A 20,546-nucleotide genomic window follows, 5' to 3' on the forward strand; every position below is an offset into this window, starting at 1 on the left:
TAGAATTTTCTCAAGAATCTTTCGATTAAAATACCTGTGCGCTTCTATCAGATTCGCGTCTTCATACATCCACCACGCTGCACGTTTCGCACATCTTTACACGTTCACCAAGCTGCACGTTTCGCGCGTCTTCATACGTCCGCCACGCTGCAAGTTTCGCACATCTTTACACATCCACCACGTTGCGCGTTTCGCGCGAGACTGATCACTGAACTCGGCCTCGGCTTCATTCTTGGCTGTGAAGTTGGGTTTCTCCGTCAGTTGGCGACACCGCTGCGCAAAATATTGTGGTCAGTGGTGGGGATCAGTCTTGCTTGAGATGTGCAGCGTAGCAGACGCATGGGACACACGTGTCTAACGGAACGGATACGAAGAGAGAGATGCTTCACCGGGCTCTGTTCCTTCTTGGCTGTGAAGTTAGGTTTCGACTCCGTCAGATGGCGACACCGGTACGAAAGTCTTGCGATCGGTGGTCGACATTAGTCGCGCGCGAAACGTGCAGTCTAGTTTTGATGTAGTGGACATGTGAGTCTTGTTTTCTATTCCTGTACTAGCTGAACTATGCACACTGGTGCAATAAGTTAGAGTGAGACAAAATATACTTGTCTCATTCTAACTTATTGCACCAGTTCATCAGTGCAGGAATAGAAAATAAGCCTATGAAGACGTGCAGTGTAACAGACGTATGGAGACGCACAAGTCTAACGGAAGTGCAGGTATTTTGATTATTGATTAAAAGATTTAAATATTGATGAATTCTTATGCATTGCATAATTAATTAATATATTTTTATGCATGCATTGCAATAATAATAATTATGTATGCGTTGCAATTTTTGAAGATTTTATTATCAAGGAATAACAACCTCGCTCCGCGTGCGTAATTATATTCGGTTAGATTAAACAAAATAAGAAAAAAACATATACATATACATATAACGAAAAATCCTAAAAATAAAAAATACATCATCCCTTTAAACGACATTTTAATGTTATTAAAGAAATTGAGTGGAATTTCACAGCATAAACTTTATAGCCCAGAAATTCAATGCTCTAAATATGGCCTCTCTAAATATAGTAATATACCTAATATAAAAATGCCCCTCATAAGGTCCGCGGCAACAAAGTATCGATTTTTAATATTTTAAGGCGAGCCAAAAATTCATTGTTTATATATTTTGATAGTACATTGTTTGCAGAATATTTTCGTACCAAGCAGACACCAGCGTACAAATTTTTTTATTTAATATATATAATTTATATATGCGCAGTATAAGATCCAAATATCATGCTTTTTTGCATAAAATCAAATAGCTTGTGTTATTCTTGTCCCTTTCTAAAAAAGGGCATGTTAAGTCGATTCTCGCAAATATTGTTGCCTCTTTTTCGCGATGTTCATTAGCTGCCTCGATTTATTGCGTTATATTCATAGCATCAAGAGGCTGTCATCGCGAGGGTTAGCAGTTTGACAGTTTGTCCAAAATAAAATTAAATAAAATAATAATATGTTTTAAATAATATGTTTTAATACTTTAAATTCGATTAATATTTTTGACAGTTATCAGCTGATTTCTGAATCGTGAATAAAGTTTATATATTATAACATATTATATTAATTACAACATATTATAATTAAAATAATAATATTTTGTAAGTAATATAATATGTTATAATACTTTATCCGCAATTAATATTTTTTTACAAAAATCAGCTGATAACTGTTAAAAATGTTAATCGAATTTAAAGTATTACAACATATTATTTAAAAAACATAATATTATATTATTTAATTTTATTTTAGACAAACTGTCAAACTGCTAACCCTCCTTGCGATGACAGCTACTCGATGGTATGAATATAACGCACAACGCGAATCGAGACAGCATCGCGGAAAAGCGACAACAATATCAATAACATGCTTTTTTTTAGAAAGAGAAGAATGTGAAACAAATGAAAGTAATATTATGTTAATTAACGGGGATCATAATGTAAATTAAGTGTTACGGCCGAAATTATTCTATCGGAGATAGTTGACATTACACTAGGCAGTTACTCGAGTTGCTTCGATATTTTATGAGCGAGCTAAAAGTGGAAACCGCTTTATTATCCTGTTAGTTATCGCGCAATATTTCCTCGCACTTGCGGGTTTCGCGGACGATTTTATCGCGATGGTATATACGTGGCAATTAGCATTTCCTCGAATCGAGTTGCGATTTATCGACAGACAGCATCCTTAACTTGTGTACTGCACACACATACACGTGTCGGAAAGTACACAAACTACATTAAGCCGATTTCGATTCGCCGCATGTACACGCTGATTAAGTAGCTCTTTAACAATCTACGTAAAATACTGCGCCAATTAATATAAATGCATTAATTTATAAATATGTACATGTAATATAAAATAATAATAATAATATAAAATACTGTCGTCGTCTATCTAATACTTATACAATTTGCATTAATTGCAAAACAAACTAATATACTTATATTTCACGTACGTATCATCGTACTTATATTTTATGGCATACATTACAATGCGCTTTTACCGAGTTATAAAGCTATACACGTAGTAAATATAAAAGCCTCTCAAAGTGATATATAAAAAGTTGTATGTATGTTGCATTTATTACTTAATTTAAATCGCTTGACGACGAATAAATTTAAATATTTTGCGACAGAATAAAATTCTTTCAATATATCTCGCGACAGGGGCTTCAAACGGGAGGATGCAGGATTGACGGGAGCGAAACGAGGGCACGTGGAAAATCGATCGGGTAACCGCGTTTGAAGTTAATCGTCGCAGGAGCCATCGCGCATGTCCATCCTCGCGGTTGTCACGTCGCATAATGAGTCGATTATTATGAAACATAACTGGACAACCTGTCCCCTTTCCCTCTCTCTATCTCTCGTCTCATAATTTTCTTAAGGCGCGAATTACGGCCGCGCATTGCACAGACGGCACAATGGTACGACGACCATCATCGCGCTTGTCTACACGATACAAGAGGAGGAAGAGGGGCCAAAGAGGTATTTGTCCACTGAGCAGGAAGTAATCTGTTTCAATGTGGCCACTCGGCCAATAAACAACATACGAAGCGTACCTACCTACTTACATTCACGACTCACTTAGGCTTATCCGTGGGATTAGAGCGATAACAAAACTCTTCTCAGAGATCGGACTCGGGTATCAAAGTAAAAGAATTTAAATGAGAAGCAGAATCGCATTTCTATCGACGAAAATTTGTATAGAATAAAATTTTACGCAATTGTATTTTAGCGTAATATAAATTTTCGATTTCTCGATTTCTTTTTTTTTAGAGTCAGAGAAAAGACATTACGAAGAAAGTCAATTTTACATTATTTTAATGTATTCTTTTACAATTCTGTTGCTCTTCTTTTCGACGAAGAAAAGATGATTTATATATTACTTTTTTTTATATATATATCACCGTTATATTTCACACGTCGGTTGATATACGAGTCATTTATCTTGAAAGTGGTATAAGTCGAGAGCTTTGCCGATCTTGTCGAGGTAGATATATGAAGATTATTTATACCTGCATCCTATTTAAATACATTTATATTGCGAAACCAGTCGTGCGCCACTCTCGGAATAAACGATGCGTATGACAATACGAACTTGTATCTCGTTTACGTTCTCGCGATCGAGGTGTCTCAACGTGTCATATGGCGACAGTAACATCGGTTCGCTTTACTACCCGCCTACTTCGCACGCGGGATCCCATGCTCTAACAAGAAAATATGAGAGACGTTGATTGACGCCCGTAAAACTCGGTGCGATATCCAACCGTTACCGTAAAATTGGGTCCTGTGCGAATCCCGTTGTACGTGATACAGCAATGTAATACAAAATTGATTGCAGTCTACCGTATCTTCAATCAGAAAAAAAAATCACAACAATTAAGTGGCGAAACAAAAATTTCATTCAAGAGAGAAGTTCCTTTTATAATTTTTTTTTTAATTATACGCGAATGTGTGGGATGGAAAAGTAATCCTGCACTTTTCTAGTATTCGACAATGCACTTGTCACGCGTTTCAGCGAGAAAAATCGATCATTATTGAAAATACTAATTGCATCCAGGACTCTCGAAGACCGCGGTTTCGTATTCGCGGACGTATAACTTTGTTTTATCGGAACAAAGTTGTATGCGATTGGACAATCTCCCTCGTTCGACTTGAAAAAAGACACTTCGGCTTCTTTTCCGCGCGACATAATTCACTCGTGCCGCGCCCGGGGACGGCCTTGTGGTGTCGCCAAAGACGAAAGAAACAGCGAGATATCCCTTCGGCGGGAGTGTCCTGGTCCACGAGAGTATTACGTGATTGCCTCACGTAGGTTGCCGATATACATAGATAGAGCGACGCGATCGGGCACGGTGCCTTATTAATTGGCATGCACAACCCGTCGCCCTGCCCGTGCTTGTGTACTCCACTTAAATAATAATTACCTGCTTCAAGTATCACGCGGTGCCGAGACGCGGGCGCCCACGTAGGCGCCGTTTATGCTTCATTGCGAGTTCCCGGGTCGCTCTCGCACAGCCGGTGCGAAGAGGGAAAGGGTTTCGTGCCGCGGAATAAAGATCGTTATACAGGGTGTTCTCTGTGCTACGCGAGATAAAAGTATTATCGAAGATGTCAGACTTTTAGAAATCTTAATTTATGAAAGACAGCACAATATAACTGTTTTTTTTCTCGATGATATTTTAATTTTAATATTTATATTATGCAAAAAATATTTAAAGTTTTGGATATTGATAAGTGTATTTTTGTTAAAATTTTGTTAAATTCTCGGGACATCTCTGCGGGTGAAAAAGAAAGTACCACTTTGTACTAGAGCATCTCGCGGTATCTCAGATCGACAGTATTGATCAAGCAGTTGAATAGGATTAATAGAGAAGTCTAATGAATGGTGCGAAGCCGTGGCCCGGAGCATCGAACAAAATGCAACATGACGGACGATTGTTATGCATATATGTCGGAGGCGCGATAAATTGCAAGCTGCGACGCGGCAATCATATGAATAAATTAAGTTCATCGATTTGACAAAAGGTCCGCGCGGAATATCGAGTGCGTAATTATCGACACGTCGAATGAAGAAATACTCGTGCATTTGTATTTCCGTGACGATACATGCGTGCGAAAGCAGTGTCCCTTGAGGAACGAGGATTGCAGATTGTAATGTTAGAAAGCGAAAAGGTTGTCGGAGGCGAGCGATTTTACATATATATAACAGCTGAACTCTTATTTGTCAAATAAATTAAGATCAATATAATTCACTAATTGTAAGACACGGATACAGCTTCTAATTAAACCGTATTACAAATTGCTAGTGGGAAGAATTTAATGAGTTGCCCCATTTTAATTTTAATGATAGACTCTATAATTGATCCGAAATATCAATCTTTAATTAGATATACGCGATGACAGTTTCTTCGAGTTAAAACTTTTTTTTTCATTACGGATCAGTGAGCAGAATCGCCATCGCGATCGCGCGCCACTTCCATTTACATAAATCGCGATCGTCACCGAAGCGAAGAAAAAGACAGAGTCGCTACTTAGAGGAACATATTAGACAAGTATCGAGTTATCCATCGGTAATTTACACTATACTTCCTGTTCCTGTCGTCGTTGTTCTCTTCGTCTGGAAGAAGAAACAGATAATTTCATATCTTCACGGTCGTTTATAAATCGATAATAATTTACTTATCGAGTTTTCCTTGCGGCGATCTACACTACTTGCTGTCTTCCGGCATCGAGGTTTGCTACATATACATATGCGCGCACTAAATAAAAATTGCATCCGTGTTGATGGAACTCAGTAATTTATTTTAGAAATATAACTCGAGCCTTTAAATACTTATGGATAAGTTAATTTTTAAATGTAATATTTTTTTACGTATTAAAATATTCAAGCAAATGTTGAAGGAAAAGTTTCACGTATTTTTCAACGAAATCTACCTAAAAGGATCTTACACCAAATACATAGAATTTTGGTATTTATATGATTAGTACGGGGTTTTTGAACCTATATAAAATCCTACATTGAAAGAATTTTCTCTTAGAATTTACCCTGAAAATCATGGTAATCGTGGGACTAAACTGCATAGTAAAATTAATCAAGCATTATTTTATTGTAATAAATATTATTTTTATTGTGATAAATATTAATCAGAGAAATTTTCATAAAATTCTTTCTATATCATATTGTCCCACGATTACCATGATTTTTAGGGTAAATTCTAAAAGAAAATTCTCTCTGTGTAAATGAAATTGAATCGCGGATAAAATCAGCTGATTTTACATGTTGTAACTTATGACTTGCTGAACAAAAAATGTAATAGACTTAAAATTAAATAATAGATGATTATTGATTTACAGCCAGTCAATTGAAAAATTAGGGCTTTGCGAGTTGTTTGACTGGCTGTAATTCGGTAAATATCGAATATTTAGCTTTGAGGCTATTACATCTTTTCTTCAGCAAGTCATAAGCTACAACATATGAAAAAAATAGCCAATTTCCACCAAAAGCCAAAATCCTAATGTATTTGGCGCGGGGTCCTTTCCGATTGGATTAAATCTAACGTTACATAGAAAAGGCTTAATCTATCGATGACACGGAACGTGTTCACCGAGCGATCTCGCGTACTCGACTCTGCCAAGTACCGTCGTACGCACTCGCGAACGTATATGCGTGAGTATATGAGTCGCATCTGAGTCAAGTGGGCTGCCGTGGAATGTCGTCCGAGGAGTTTTCGAGGGCTCCTCGAAGTCGCTGTCAAACCCAAGTACGCCTCCGTGACTGCCACGAGTGCCTCGACAAGATCGGCCGCAAGCCTCTGTAACACCCCGCGAAGTGAATACACAGAAAACGACGCGCTTCTCCGACGTTTCTTCTTTTTTTTTTTTATCTACCGAACACTTCACCTCACTTCACCTCACCTTTCGCGAGCGGTCGCATTCCGGAGAAGGTAGCTGCACACATCTTTTGCATGAAACCACCTTTCTCTCTCTCAGATAAGCTGTCTGTAAAGGATATCCTGGATTTTTACGTCTATGAATCATTAGCTCAACTTTCTTTCGTCTGTTTTAAATATTTATAAAGATATTTTAAAAACGAAGAATGTGAAAAAAATCGAATTTTACAAGGAATTATGTTATTAAATTTCTAAATTTTCAAAATTTGACATTAAGTTTATTTGAAGAAGTATAACCGATATGATATATAATTATATAATTTTTTGTCCTGCAAATATCTAAGTGATAAAAGCTAGAGATTGAAAGAAATATAATTTTAATTTATTTCAATTATCTATAGCAATAATCTATAGCTATTATATATAATATATAATTGCTTATGTCTTGATTTGCCCACGATATTAAACCATCTATCTGCGCCAATCAATATCGAATACTGCGATGCATTTAAGAAAGTAAAAGACGAGAAATTCTTCCCTCACGAATCGCGTTAATGTGATAAGCAATATCGCGAGATTGCGGTATTGCCTGTAAATGCACTCATTTAAATGCAGAATACGATGCGCGATACGTGTTTATTAGCGGATATAATTGGAGTGGCGCAATCAAGCGTGCCATCGCTTGAGGAATTCATGAATATAGTCGGCATCGGGAATCGCAAGCGAATCTCGCGCATAGATATAGACTCTCGGAGAGAGGCAGCATCATTCTTCGACGACCGTCGTTGAATACGATGTCGCTTCTATGAGGGAAATCGCCGCCGTCGTCACTGTCACTCGCAACTATTCTTCCTCAATTTAAAATTGAGATACGCATCGAGATATATATCGCCAACAACATTCCTCATTACCCGGTCTCTACGTGACTTTCAATGAGACGATCTGGTAACATTTTAATGAAATCCATCCAAGGTTGCGAAAGTTGAGTCCAGGTCGCGGAAGTCCCCTTTAGTGGAGCTTCATTAAAGCTCGCAATGTTTTTTTGGAGAAACTGCATTTCCGACTCTAGATAGAAATTGATTCATTGCATTCGGTCGTAAAAAATGTAGGCTGACAAAAGTGTCCCGATGATTTTGACGGATGTTGCTACCAAAAATGTCGCGAAAGCGACAGGCGGAGACAGCCATGTCAGCGGGTTCTTTTAATGGGTTAATAGCGTCTGGCTTCGCGCGTATGGGACGCGCTTAACGACACGCGGAGAGCACGCGATGATGGAGATGTAAATAAAGTATGTCTTTTCAGAGATAATTTGTACCGCTTGACGCTGACGTCGCTCACGGACCTGGAGCACGCCACGTGGTCCGCGCCGGAGGACAAGGTCAACACCTGTCAGAATAAGGGCCAGAGCGTCGAGGATTGTCGTAATTACGTCAAGGTGCTCCTCAGCAACGGCAAGAGCCTCTTCACCTGCGGCACTTACGCCTTCAGTCCTTGGTGCGCGTGGCGAGAGGTGAGTCCTCGAAAAGAATCCATCCGATCGGAATGGTATCTCGTCCATAATATAACGAGCTTTTTTATTTTTTCCTCTCCCTTTCCCTCCGATCGTGTCGCGGCTGTCACCGTCGTACGACGTCAATAAGATCAGATTACCGTCATTAAGCTCGACATTATATGCTCGATAACGGACGGTATAACAGAAGTTATCGCGGGCGTACTTTCTATACGGTAGCAATTATGATCGCAGATCGAGAATATAACGAGCGTGACCAGCGAGATGTCGGGCGTGGCCATGTGTCCGTATTCACCGCATGCAAATGTCACGGCGCTTCTCTCGAGGGGACCTTCCGGCGGCCTCTTCGCCGGCGCATCGACCGACTTCTCCGGAGCAGATCCTGCGATCTATAGAACGCTGGCGTCACCGAACCTCAGGACACGACAATACGATTCCAAGTAGGTTTTTATATTGAAGAGGATGCTACGAATTTTTCCTTTCGTATAAATCCGTCGTTTCAACTTGTCTCAATTTCCATAAATTTTCCACTAGGATTATTAAAAAAAATTAACGAGAGACCAATTATACCATGTTGCAAGATTGTTTCGTCTTACTTATCGCACCAGGATCATGTTTTCTCTTGCGCTTTCCTTTTAGGTGGCTGAACGACCCGCAGTTCGTCGGCAGCTTCGAGACGGAGGATCACGTGTACTTTCTATTTCGCGAATCCGCCGTGGAATACATCAACTGTGGCAAGGTAAGCTCGATTGCATACAGAGGAGCAAATCCGGCACGCATTTTCCATCATTCACTCGAGACACGCGAGGAGTCGTTTCACGCGTGCGATTAGCGATCTCGTCTTCTTCGAAACTTGCGTCAGGCGTATATAATTAGCTGCTTAGGTGTTTGTCGAAACGAGCGACGCGTCATGGATTTTCCTCTCCCGCGGCAGAAAAATATCATCTCCGGCAATCGTGATCTTGGTTCGCGCGATGTTTATCATTTTCTCAACCTATCGCCGCTCAAATTGCCGCCTAGGGGATAGTTTTTAATAAAATATTTCGCATCCGGCCGCGCGTAGACATAGCTTGATCGTGATCACACAAGCGCGAGGTCAAACTCCGCTTCAACAAAATTAGATTAATTTGTTAAACGTTATTCGAGCGACACAAAAGTTCGAAAGACATGCTAAAAGTTTTTTTTAAATATTTGTTAGACTCGTTCGAACTTTTGGTTTCATTAAATAGATCTTTAATAGATGATAACGCATTGCAATTAAATCTTATCGAAGCTCACTAATCGTACATCGCGATTGCAGAAAATATACTCGAGAATAGCGAGGGTTTGCAAGAACGATCGAGGTGGACAGATTATGATGAAGGACGTATGGACGACCTTCAGTAAAGCCCGTCTGAATTGCTCCCTTCCCGGCGAATTTCCATTCTATTACGATGAGATCCAAGGCGCGGCTTATCATCCGGAAGAGGGAATCATTTACGCGACCTTTACAACGCCTATGTGAGTATCGCTCAGCGATGCGATTAATTCGCAGGCGCATTAATTATCATCTGTGTTTATGTCTGTGCACAAACTCCAGGGAGATGCAAGAGACGGTAAATGACAAATTGATTATGCGAAATAAATTTTTGTCATGTGTGTTTGGCGCAAGTTGTAGATTAAATCTGTAGATTAAACTTGTGTAGGTCAAGCCAGCATTACATTTGTTATGAACAACAGATTTAAGATAATCTTAATTAATTTTAATTTTAATTGAGTAATTAAAATTTAATTAGTTATGATCTTATGAGTTAATATGTGTTGAAAATCAACAGTTTTATTTATTTTATCATCCATGCCGTTCATTAGATTTTCATGTGAAAATTGACGCCATTTATGTGTATCTGTAATTTTTTTAATATTTAATATTTTTTAATATTTAATTAATTTTTTAAAATTTATTATTTTTTAAATATTTAAAATTTTAATTACTCCAGCTTATACGTTCTTTATGCTTGATCACAGTGGAATGTATTTCGGACATGGAAACTGCAATTTCTCTTCCCCGATCAAGCGATCTGCTTTAATGAAATTATTTTTTTCTTCTTTTCTCTCGCCGCAGTAACGGCATCGCAGGCTCGGCGATCTGCGCGTTCAACATGACAGCGATCGCCGCTAGTTTTAACGGGCCTTTCAAGTATCAGGAAAACGCGGGCGCCGCCTGGGAAAGGAGACCGGTCGCGCATCATAATCGACAACGTTGCGGCCCCCCGTCCAGCACCGCGCCGCATCAGATCATGGACAATCAGCGGTACCAGTTGATGGACGAGGCGGTCCAGAGCACGATGCTGGGTCCGCTGCACACCGCGACCCTCGAGCGATTCACCCACATCGCGGTGGACGTGACGCCGACCAAGCTGCACCGTAGCGTGACGGTCCTCTACGTCGCCACCGCGACCGGGCTGATCAAGAAGATCTCCGTTCTGCCTAGAACGCAGGAAACGTGCGTCGTCGAGGTTTGGGGACCTTTGCCCTCGCCGCCGATGACGTTGCAATTCCTCAAGGACACGCAGAGCCTCTACATCGGCATGGAAATTGGCCTCTTGCGGTAAGACGATGAACATTACTTCCTTAGAAGTCATGGAATTGAAAATATAATAATAAATATTCATTCAGTAAATCACATTATCAAAAATAATAAAGATATCGTTTGATTGTTGATTATGTTTGGCGTATATAATAAATGTCGTGTAAAAGATATTCTTGTTAAATGCTTCGCTTAAACCGCACCGTAATGCCTTCCGCCCTTTAGCGTACCTGCCGTTCAGTGTTATCGTCATCGGAGCCGTCAAGCGTGCCTGAACGCCCAGGAGCCGTATTGTGGATGGAACGAGCACCTTATGAAATGTGCGCAGGCACCGAAACAGAATTATCTCGCGAATCATTGGCATCAGGAGGTCACCAAGTGCCCGGTGCTCACCGATCCTGTCGACGGAGGCTGGAGCGCGTGGAGTTCTTGGTCGCCCTGTCAACACGGTATGGGGGAACAATCGTCCGGACACGGTCACACTCACTCTCACTCGCACAGCGAATACGCGGAGGTTGGTTTGACATATGCTTATTCATCAGATTCGTTGAGGATAGCTTTGATCTCGTTTAAAAAGAAGATCGAATATTGACAGTTTGTTAACTGGATGTACCTTTGAAATACCTGTGCTATCTTTAATTATAAATATTTTCTCTATCCATGAAAATGACGTTGAAATCCGTTCTACAGAAGATTGACACGTGCCAATGTCAGACCAGAGAATGCAACAATCCTCCGCCGCAGCACGGTGGCGAGAGTTGCACAGGTGCGCGCGTCAGAGTGACAAATTGCACCGTTCACGGCGGCTGGACCGCTTGGTCAGCATGGTCGGCCTGCTCCCAGACTTGCGGTTTCGCGATGAAAACTCGCCGGCGAACCTGCACGAATCCGGCTCCCGCGTTCGGCGGACGCGTTTGCGTCGGCCACGATCACGACGATATCGTGTGCATCGATCTGCCGCCTTGTCCTTCCCCCGCTAAAGTCACCCCGCCGCCTCAGAACGGACAATGGTCGACTTGGGGTCCCTGGCACGCGTGTTCGCGACCGTGCAATGGCGGTCAGTATCTATAATAACAACACCGATAATACAATTGCATAATAATATCAATACAACAAAAATGATCTAAGAGATGCTTAATGAAATATCTTGAAGAATTAAAGATTGTCGATGTTTGCTTTGTTTAAAATAATATGAAAGCAAATTATAGTTTATACTCTTGCATGACATGAGCGTTTGTATAATTAACAATTCATATTTTATAGGAATACGTATTAGAAAGAGAACCTGCGACAATCCGTCGCCAAAGAAGGGTGGCGTTGAATGTCCTGGATGCGATTTTCAGGCAAGTTTCAATATCTCGTGAGATAATATATGTATCTTCACTCGCTGATGTAGTTTCAGAATTTTTCTAGATACAACCAGATTAGAAATCGCCTGACGAAATTGAATTTTTCAGGTTGAGGAATGCAACACTCACGAATGCCCCGAGACTAGACGGTATTCTGGATGGACTCCCTGGTTGGCAGTGAACGCTAGTTTGCAAAGCGGCAGTACGGGCTATCTGGAGAAACGGTTCCGATTCAGCTGTCGCGCGCAGACAGATGATCCATCGAGCGTGCGAGTGCAACTTGCCAAGGAGGAGGAACGCTATTGTAGGAATGATGGGTCTTGCCTGAGAGGAAAAGATGCGGAATCTATCAACGAGGGCGGTTGGGGCGAATGGTCTTCCTGGGGTCCATGCGATCGTCCTTGCGGACGGGGTACTCAGCATAGAGTAAGTTTTCGTCGCAATTTCATCAATGTTTTCCAATATATAAATGCAGTGACATTTTGTGAAATTGTTGTTTATTGCGCTTGATTTAATATCTTCAACTAAATTAAAAAATTGATTGAACACAATAGTTTATTAATGCAATCAAATTTACAAAAGTACTGTGTTATATCCAAGTATGAAAGCGAGCATGTGCTATGTGTTTATAGGCGAGGCAATGCGAGTCGCCACCATGCGAAGGTGGTCTCTCCACGCAGAGCAGAGTCTGCAACCCGCATCCGTGTCGCGTGAATCCCGGTGATGGCAATATAGCTGAAGGTCAATGGTCGTGTTGGACGGAGTGGTCCGAGTGTTCGGCGACTTGCGGCGTCGGCGTACGCACTAGGACGAGAGAATGTCTCGGTCCGGAAAGCTGTAGCGGTTCCCGATTGCTCAGGGAGACTTGCGAAATGGCCAGCTGCGAATCACTGGCTGGTTGGGACACGTGGTCGCGCTGGACCCCGTGTGACGGCGACCATCAGCAACACCGAAAGCGAACGTGTCTTCAGGGCGGACTCGGCATGTGCGAAGGGCTGACCCGCGAGACACGCGATTGTCTTCCGGACTGCATGGACAATGGTGAGTTCATGAGATACGAGGTTGAGATACAAGATTTAAAGTCTTTGTGCTTCTTTACGACGATATTTTTGAAAAAACTGATTAAAGTATTATTGAACGTATTGCGTATGTTTTTCCAGATGTAAATGCCTTGCCTTCAAGCGTGGAGAACTCGGGCGTTACGGTGGGTGCAGTGGTGGGCAGCTGCGTAATCGGTTTTGTCATCGGCTTGGCATTAACCGCAGTTCTGTGTTTTTTCTACTTGAAACGACGCAAGCCGCGCATTCCAGGGAGTCCGCATTATATCAGTAAACAAAATCCTTATGTCACCGTGCCGTTGAAAGAGGTAAGAAGGTTGAATGAGCGCACTCGACCGGATAATTGAGCGTATCCTTGATACAGATACTTGAAAGAAGCTTTAATTAATTTTTACAGGTGAACGCAAAGCGACAGCCCAGTTTTTCGGGCAGCACCAACGGAAACGGGACTTTACGCAGTAAGAATAATCCCAACGTTAACGGTCTCGGTAGTCCCAAGCTGTATCCGAAGAGTCTCGATTACGAATCCGCCACCCTGAAACGTAACAGTCATGGTCAGCAACATATTCGTGCCGATCTTGAGCAGGACAAGTACTATTGAACGAATCACCTGTACGGAGTAGTGCGTCGTTTGATTTGTGTTCTGGTCTTTCGGATCATGTGTAATCTTCGTGTGATTTATTTGTACGGTGAGTCATACGTAACGTTGTTGACCCCGAATGTAATTCATTCCACGCATTTGGCAGCTGCATATAAACTTTATCGATCGATTAGCGTTCGATCGACGTTAAAAATGACGCGTGTGTGACTCGAGGATGGACTTCCGCGTTACAGGAAGAATGTATCTACTTAATTAAACTAAGGCGACAATAATCGAGCGCCTGTCTACAAGACTTTATTGTTCTTAGCGTTAAGGTAAGTGATATACAAGTTTTTCGGCGCATTCGAGAGTTAGCGACAACGGCGCGATTACTGCGATTAACGACGCAAGTCTGAGATTGTTTATGAACGAAGATTAAAAGATTCGATACGTATTTCGGTAAGGACATGGCGATATTTTTTCGCAATTGTCGCGGGACAGATAAGCACATAAGCATGCTCATAATCGAGTGGCATTTTTCGCGATACATCGTTTTCGGAGCGACGCAATAACTTAGCGCAATCCGCGGAGAAAGTCATTGTTTCAAGAGATTTTATAAGAGTTTATTTTTGTTTCTGTATATATATAGATATATCCCTCTTCCCCCTCAAAAAAAGAGATAAGAATGCAAACAGACAAAATCGAGAATTAATCCGCTCACATTTGGGCATTCGACTCTTTGATTCATCTGTATAAAGTTTCATAATCCTTCATCCCAATTTTCATAAGTCATACACTTAATGAAGTAATATTATTTCTGCAAGAAAAAGGAAAACAGGGAAACGCGTCTATTACACTGCGATTACGTAGACGCTCAGTTTATTAAGAATTAATTGGAAGGTGTTGTACAAATACAAAATGTGTTATATAAATACATGTATACACACATAAACATACATCTTGAAGAAAGAAAGTTCGCTCTTTATGTTTTTATTTAGAAGAACTATCGAATATTTTATATCGAATAATGTAGTGCCATGATATACGGAGTTGTATATAAAAATACATCTTCTTAAATGTAGTTTTATAATGATGGAACAAATGCGTACATCATATGCGTGTATAATAGAAATGTGTAACGGTGAACACACGTTGCACGACGATTGCGTTTATATTGGCTCACATTGAGTCGCGTGTGTGCATGCGACCATTAGAATAATTAGCTTCCTCTTTGCTTGCTAGGATGAGCGAAATTTTTCATTTGGAACTCAGAAAAGAATGTCTTCCAGAACGATAAATTAAAAAATTTTTGATCGCGTGTTAATTACTTCATACATACGAGATAATTATGTAATGCTATGGAGAGAATGTAAGACAATTATATGAAAAATGTAAGAATGCGAAATTTATGGTATAACGACGTTTGATGTTATTTTGTTTAAGATGAAGTACCGTTAATTATCAAGGTCACGTGTATATGCTATTAATAAGTACTGTATGCGATGCATTTACCCTCGCACTCGTTTACAATAAAGACAATATTCTTCTTTTTAATGGTTCTACTACTTGATATTTAATGAATATTCTTACATCTCGATATATTAAATTTGTCAACGGAAAAAATTAAGACAATTTTTTTTTTATAAATCTGACGCAACTCTTTGGATCTCTTTAATAACGTGATCCATGGACGATTCCGTAGGCGGTGGTTGACAAGTCACGACCATTCGAAAGAAATTGCCACACTCTCTATGCGATAAAGGTGTATAACCGATCATGACAGATCCGTCCAGAGTCAGACGTTTCTTTATCTCAGTTGTCATGTTGTATATATCCTGCCACCAATTTGAACTTTCTGGCTTATCACGCATGCTCGGAGGTATATACCTGAAATAAAATTCATAATATCGATTGCGAATTTTACGATAATCACGTGAGATTGCTTACCAGAAACAAATGGTGCACAGCTCATAATCAGGCTGCACCAACCGGAAGCCAGGAGTTTCTCGAATCTGTTTCAAGAAATATTCCGCACAGTGCATTACCTGATCCACCAATAGCCCAAGACCTATTGTGCCGCGAGCTTTCCACATTAACCAAAATTTCAGTGCGTCGACCTTGAGAAGTATTATCAAATGTTATAAATAAAAAAGAACTAATTTTTTAGATATCTTTTTTTAGAAATCTCTGAATTTTGGGGCTTTTTTAAATGTAAACAAGTAAAATCTTTAAATTAAAAAAAAATGTATTATGAGATTAAATTTAATATTATATATTGGGAAGATAATGGCTTGTAATTACCTTTCTGCCGCATTGCACGCTTTTATCACCTGTATCCCAGCTGACGTCGTAAAATTTATCCTGTTGAAAAAGGTAGTCCGCCTGATAACAATTCGCTTTGTACAATATTTTTTTGTCACCTTTGACCAGAAACAGAGAGCATTGTAACGGCGCTCCAAGCATCTTGTGCGGATTCCAGGCAACCGAGTCCGAGCTAAACCGATGGTGTCATAAAAGAACAATTCTTTTAAAAACAAAGAAAATTGGTTCGTGTCAATGAATTCGTTTCAAGTGAAAGTGTTTTCAATGCATGAGGAAGGAAAGTTTCACCTTTTCCCACTTTTTTTCATGAATAACAAATATATTGCTCAATATTTCGTTAAGAATAAAGATCTTTCAATTAGAACGAAACGATATATAAATGCAAAAATTCAGATAAGAAATGAGCTAACAAGCGCAGGAACAGGGCGCAACAAAAACCTGTCCCAAAATCCTCTATATTTGATTTGATTATTCGACTTCAATTGCTAATAATCGATACATGAATTTTGAACACTTGTCGCTTTTCTTTCTCGACGGCGCTGATAAAAAACAATTACAATTCAATGCCGCATAGTTGTGATCGGTATCTCTCCGAAAGCAGCAAACTACCACCGAGACAAGCCTATAAGAGATCTCTAATTAAGATTATGTCGCTTCTCGAGCTAACAGCTCTTATAGTATTTATACGAACATCTACGTGGAACCAGATCGACTCGTTGCGACAAGCCTCGGCGATTTCCTTCAATGGATCGATAGCCCCGAGCACCGTAGTACCTGCAGTGGCATTCACAAAAAAGGGTAAGCGTCCTTCATTCCTTGCTTTTGTCATAACTTTTTTTAAGTCTTCCACGTCCATGCGACCATGTTCGTCCGTCTTCACCTGCGACGAAAAAATTTACTCTCAAAGAATATACTCTGATACAATTAGCGAGTGTAATTTGCAATTAATGGACGTGTGTAATTATTATCTACAAGATCTGATCTAAATTGTTTGAATTATCTTTAACGTCAAAAATAATAAATGTTTTTTGGGTGTTATATATATTAAAAGTTTATCTTCTTAATTATATTAAATTGAAAGTTTAGATTGTCTTCTTAATTATATTACATTATATTAAAAATTTATATTATCTTCTGTAAATATTGATTGAACGTCCAGAAATGTTTTCCACGAACTAAGAGTATTATATTATTGCTCATTAATATTTATTAACTTAGAAAATAGAATGATAATACTTGATAAAAATATAACATATGCAAATTTGTGGATATAAATGCTCAAGAGATTAAATTGATATTACCTTATAAACGTTATCGGTGCCTATACCTAGCCAATGGGCAGCTTTCAAGATCGAATAATGACCGTCTTCGCTGGTGAAACATGCCAGAGGTTTGCTCATCCAAGAAACACCCAATTTCTTGACTTCCGGTACCTTTTTATATCTGGCCAATATCATCGCATACATATTCGCTATACTGCCACCCGGACACATTATTCCATCGGCAGAATCCGCTGGATAATGTAGCAATTCCAACGACTTGATTATTACCTCGTGCTCTATCATAGTAAATACAGGCGCGACTTCATATGTATACCTAGCAAGAACATATTCGCTATATAATTGTAGTTATTTATTTTTTACTTTATTCTTATACAGGCAGCATTGTTTACAACTTGTTAAGAGCATTCAGTACGAAAGAAAGCTTATCTGATATTTTATTTTTATTTTTGAAATGAAATCAAGTTTTATTCTTGGCGATGATAAGGATTTAATACGTGTTATTTGTGGTTGTGCGATAAGACATACGTCGTCTAAAATGCAACGTAGATTAGTGACGTTATCAGATACTTATGAAAGGATAGTTATATAATAATTTTGATTATTTATCGCTTTTTCTCTCGAAAGAAGTAGACGATGTTATATTTCACGAACGTGCGGAAAATATATATTGCCCATTATTCTTAAGCATTCCTTAATGAAGCGTGATACTACTCTTACTGGCTAGTGTTCAAGACCTCCGTTAACCAGGAGCCAATTAGCCCGTACTCGTCAACGCCACCGTAAAGTTGATTATGAAAATGTGGGCTGCTTGTTTTCACAGAGTATTGTATAATCTGACGTATCAGCGTCTCGATTTCTTTCTCGTTCGCTGGATTTTTATCCAAAGAAAATGACATCGTGCTCTGTATAAAAGTTTTGATTAATATATTTGATTAAAATATTTGATTAAAGAAGAACGATGATTATTCTATTATCAAAATTAGTCTTCTATCACTAGAACTGTAAATAATTCGACAATTTATTATTCAAAATAATGATTATACCCGATTATCCAAATTAAAAGATTGAATCTTCAAATTTATTAATTCGGAAAAATATTTTTTATTCTTACACATTACTCTAATAATTCAATTTCGAGGATTGATACGTTGTCATGCATGTCAAAGTTCCTCGAGAAAAGAGACGATTCGTCTAGCGGACATTGCACATGATGATAACAATGATATTATTGCAATCATTGACCTCGGAAACTTTTACATTCCAGTAATCATATCGCGTTAATAAGTATTTCTTGAGCAAATATTCCATCGTATTGTGCAATATTTTTTTTCGTCAGACTCTATCGCTGTCTATATAGGTTTGCAAATTGTTACAAGTATTTACGAGATATTTATTAGATATGTACAATATCTACAAAACAATGTATATAGAAAACAAAATAAATGAAGACCTAATAAAATTTATGTTTTTTTAATTAATCCTTAATGATTTTTGTTACACATTTGATCAAGAACGGTATATTAATCGCGCATCAAGACTGAATAGGAAAAGAATTTGAACAAAATTTGACAACGAGAAAACAAATATATTCTGTCTAAAGCAAATTTTAATAATTAGGAAATTCGCTGTAAAATGCAAACAATAGATTTTTTTATTTTTAAATGGAGTATGGCTATATAAATATATTTGTCACATTAAAACAGTATTGACCTTGTTTAGAGTAATCAATCTATTGTTGTTTTCATCTATTGTTTTTATTACTAGGACCGTTACAAAGAAAAATATCAAACAAGCTATAATTGACAAATAATTGACTGCGAAATAACGAAATCCATTATTGTTACCTCTACGTTGTTTAATTGAATCAATTAATAATTTTTTAAATGCACTCTCCTTAATCAATTATTTGCTGATGTGTTCAGAGTAAATTGAACTATTATATAGACGATCCCCTTTTATTTTAGTTTATTTAAAGCTATATAATATTATGAAACTATTAATTGTCTATTAAGATTTATTGTTAATTAAAACACAAAAAGAATATGATATAAGACAGAAATTTTCCTAATGTATAAAATAGTGAAAAAAATAATGTTAACAATAAAAATACACGAATACAAACGTATTAATAGATATAATATTAAGATAGTAAAAATTACATCTTGGAATATAAAAGAAATATAAAAATATAAGAGATTGACAAAAAATTAAATGCAACACAATAGCGTATAAGCATAGAAATTTTGTAATGTGATAAATTAAATTAATATTCACCTGTAACTCTTTGGGATGCAAAAATTCCACGACACGTTGATCGCCGGATTGATCGAAAACATGTTCTTCTTTGAGAATTTTCAAGAGATTCTCCAGCATCGTGGCAATGTTGTTGGTGCTTAACTCAGCCATCGCGGAAAGTATACTGCCAGAAAAAGTTCGATCTGTTCCCCTCCAGGGATGCGTAAGAATGTTACATTCACTGGAGTAAACAGAAGTATACCCAGAGCGCCTCTAGTCGGCAGCAGTCGACTGACACAGATTCTCGATCGCGCCGAAATATACAAGGATGTCGATAAAAAACAACATGTGCACGATTTAATACATTAAAAAAATATTGAAATGGAAATAACATTCAAATAATAAAATATTGAGTTATAAATATACATTTTATATATACTAGAACAATAAAGCGCGCGCGTAGCGCGCGCCATTCTTTAATTTTATATTTAAAAAAATAATATTATTAAAATAATAATGTTTTTTTGACAGAATCAACTGATAACTGTCAAAAAATATTAATCAAGTTTAAAGTACCATAACATATTATTTAAAATAAATTATTTTAATTGTTAAAACATATTATTATTTAAAAATTTAATTAACAAATTGACGCCTTAATCAGCTGATTTCTATAAAAAAAAATTACTAAAAGCGTTAATTT

General features: G+C 38.4%; 2 protein-coding genes across 3 annotated transcripts in view; one reads left to right on the plus strand and one right to left on the minus strand.

Moving 5' to 3' along the window:
• The window catches only part of Sema5c (Semaphorin 5c), a 92,605-nt gene extending 77,288 nt beyond the window's left edge, over positions 1 to 15,317 (plus strand). For both annotated transcript variants that reach the window (XM_083034371.1, XM_083034380.1), the window contains exons 4-15: positions 8,243 to 8,450; positions 8,685 to 8,890; positions 9,090 to 9,189; positions 9,751 to 9,950; positions 10,552 to 11,037; positions 11,242 to 11,530; positions 11,707 to 12,073; positions 12,280 to 12,359; positions 12,474 to 12,791; positions 12,998 to 13,406; positions 13,526 to 13,731; positions 13,821 to 15,317. In XM_083034371.1, the coding sequence (XP_082890497.1) occupies positions 8,243 to 8,450; positions 8,685 to 8,890; positions 9,090 to 9,189; positions 9,751 to 9,950; positions 10,552 to 11,037; positions 11,242 to 11,530; positions 11,707 to 12,073; positions 12,280 to 12,359; positions 12,474 to 12,791; positions 12,998 to 13,406; positions 13,526 to 13,731; positions 13,821 to 14,024 (3,073 nt within the window). In that variant the 3' untranslated portion in view covers positions 14,025 to 15,317. The remainder of the gene's footprint in view (positions 1 to 8,242; positions 8,451 to 8,684; positions 8,891 to 9,089; positions 9,190 to 9,750; positions 9,951 to 10,551; positions 11,038 to 11,241; positions 11,531 to 11,706; positions 12,074 to 12,279; positions 12,360 to 12,473; positions 12,792 to 12,997; positions 13,407 to 13,525; positions 13,732 to 13,820) is intronic.
• A 321-nt stretch (positions 15,318 to 15,638) lies between these two features.
• LOC145934108 (cysteine sulfinic acid decarboxylase) lies at positions 15,639 to 20,330 on the minus strand. The gene is made up of 8 exons (XM_083034393.1): positions 19,883 to 20,330; positions 18,326 to 18,510; positions 17,627 to 17,921; positions 17,017 to 17,205; positions 16,883 to 16,947; positions 16,305 to 16,497; positions 15,951 to 16,120; positions 15,639 to 15,890 (listed from the first exon to the last, which is right to left on the minus strand). Exons 1-8 carry the CDS (start codon positions 20,012 to 20,014, stop codon positions 15,644 to 15,646), a joined length of 1,476 nt encoding a protein of 491 aa, XP_082890519.1. The 5' UTR covers positions 20,015 to 20,330; the 3' UTR covers positions 15,639 to 15,643.
• Positions 20,331 to 20,546: the final 216 nt, after the last annotated feature.

This window comes from Prenolepis imparis, unplaced genomic scaffold, assembly GCF_030444845.1.
Source record: "Prenolepis imparis isolate NDT839.2.m4 unplaced genomic scaffold, iyPreImpa1.0 SCAF_1, whole genome shotgun sequence".
Taxonomy (NCBI): domain Eukaryota; kingdom Metazoa; phylum Arthropoda; class Insecta; order Hymenoptera; family Formicidae; genus Prenolepis; species Prenolepis imparis.

Excerpts from the sequence above, each read along its gene's own strand:
- LOC145934108 (XM_083034393.1), bottom strand. The coding sequence starts at position 20,014 with ATGGCTGAGTTAAGCACCAACAACATTGCCACGATGCTGGAGAATCTC. Across the intron at positions 16,948-17,016 it reads CGATCTGGTTCCACGTAGAT|GCTTGTCTCGGTGGTAGTTT; the intron begins GTTCGTATAAAT and ends GATCTCTTATAG. Across the intron at positions 16,498-16,882 it reads CAACTATGCGGCATTGAATT|CTCGGACTCGGTTGCCTGGA; the intron begins GTAATTGTTTTT and ends CCATCGGTTTAG.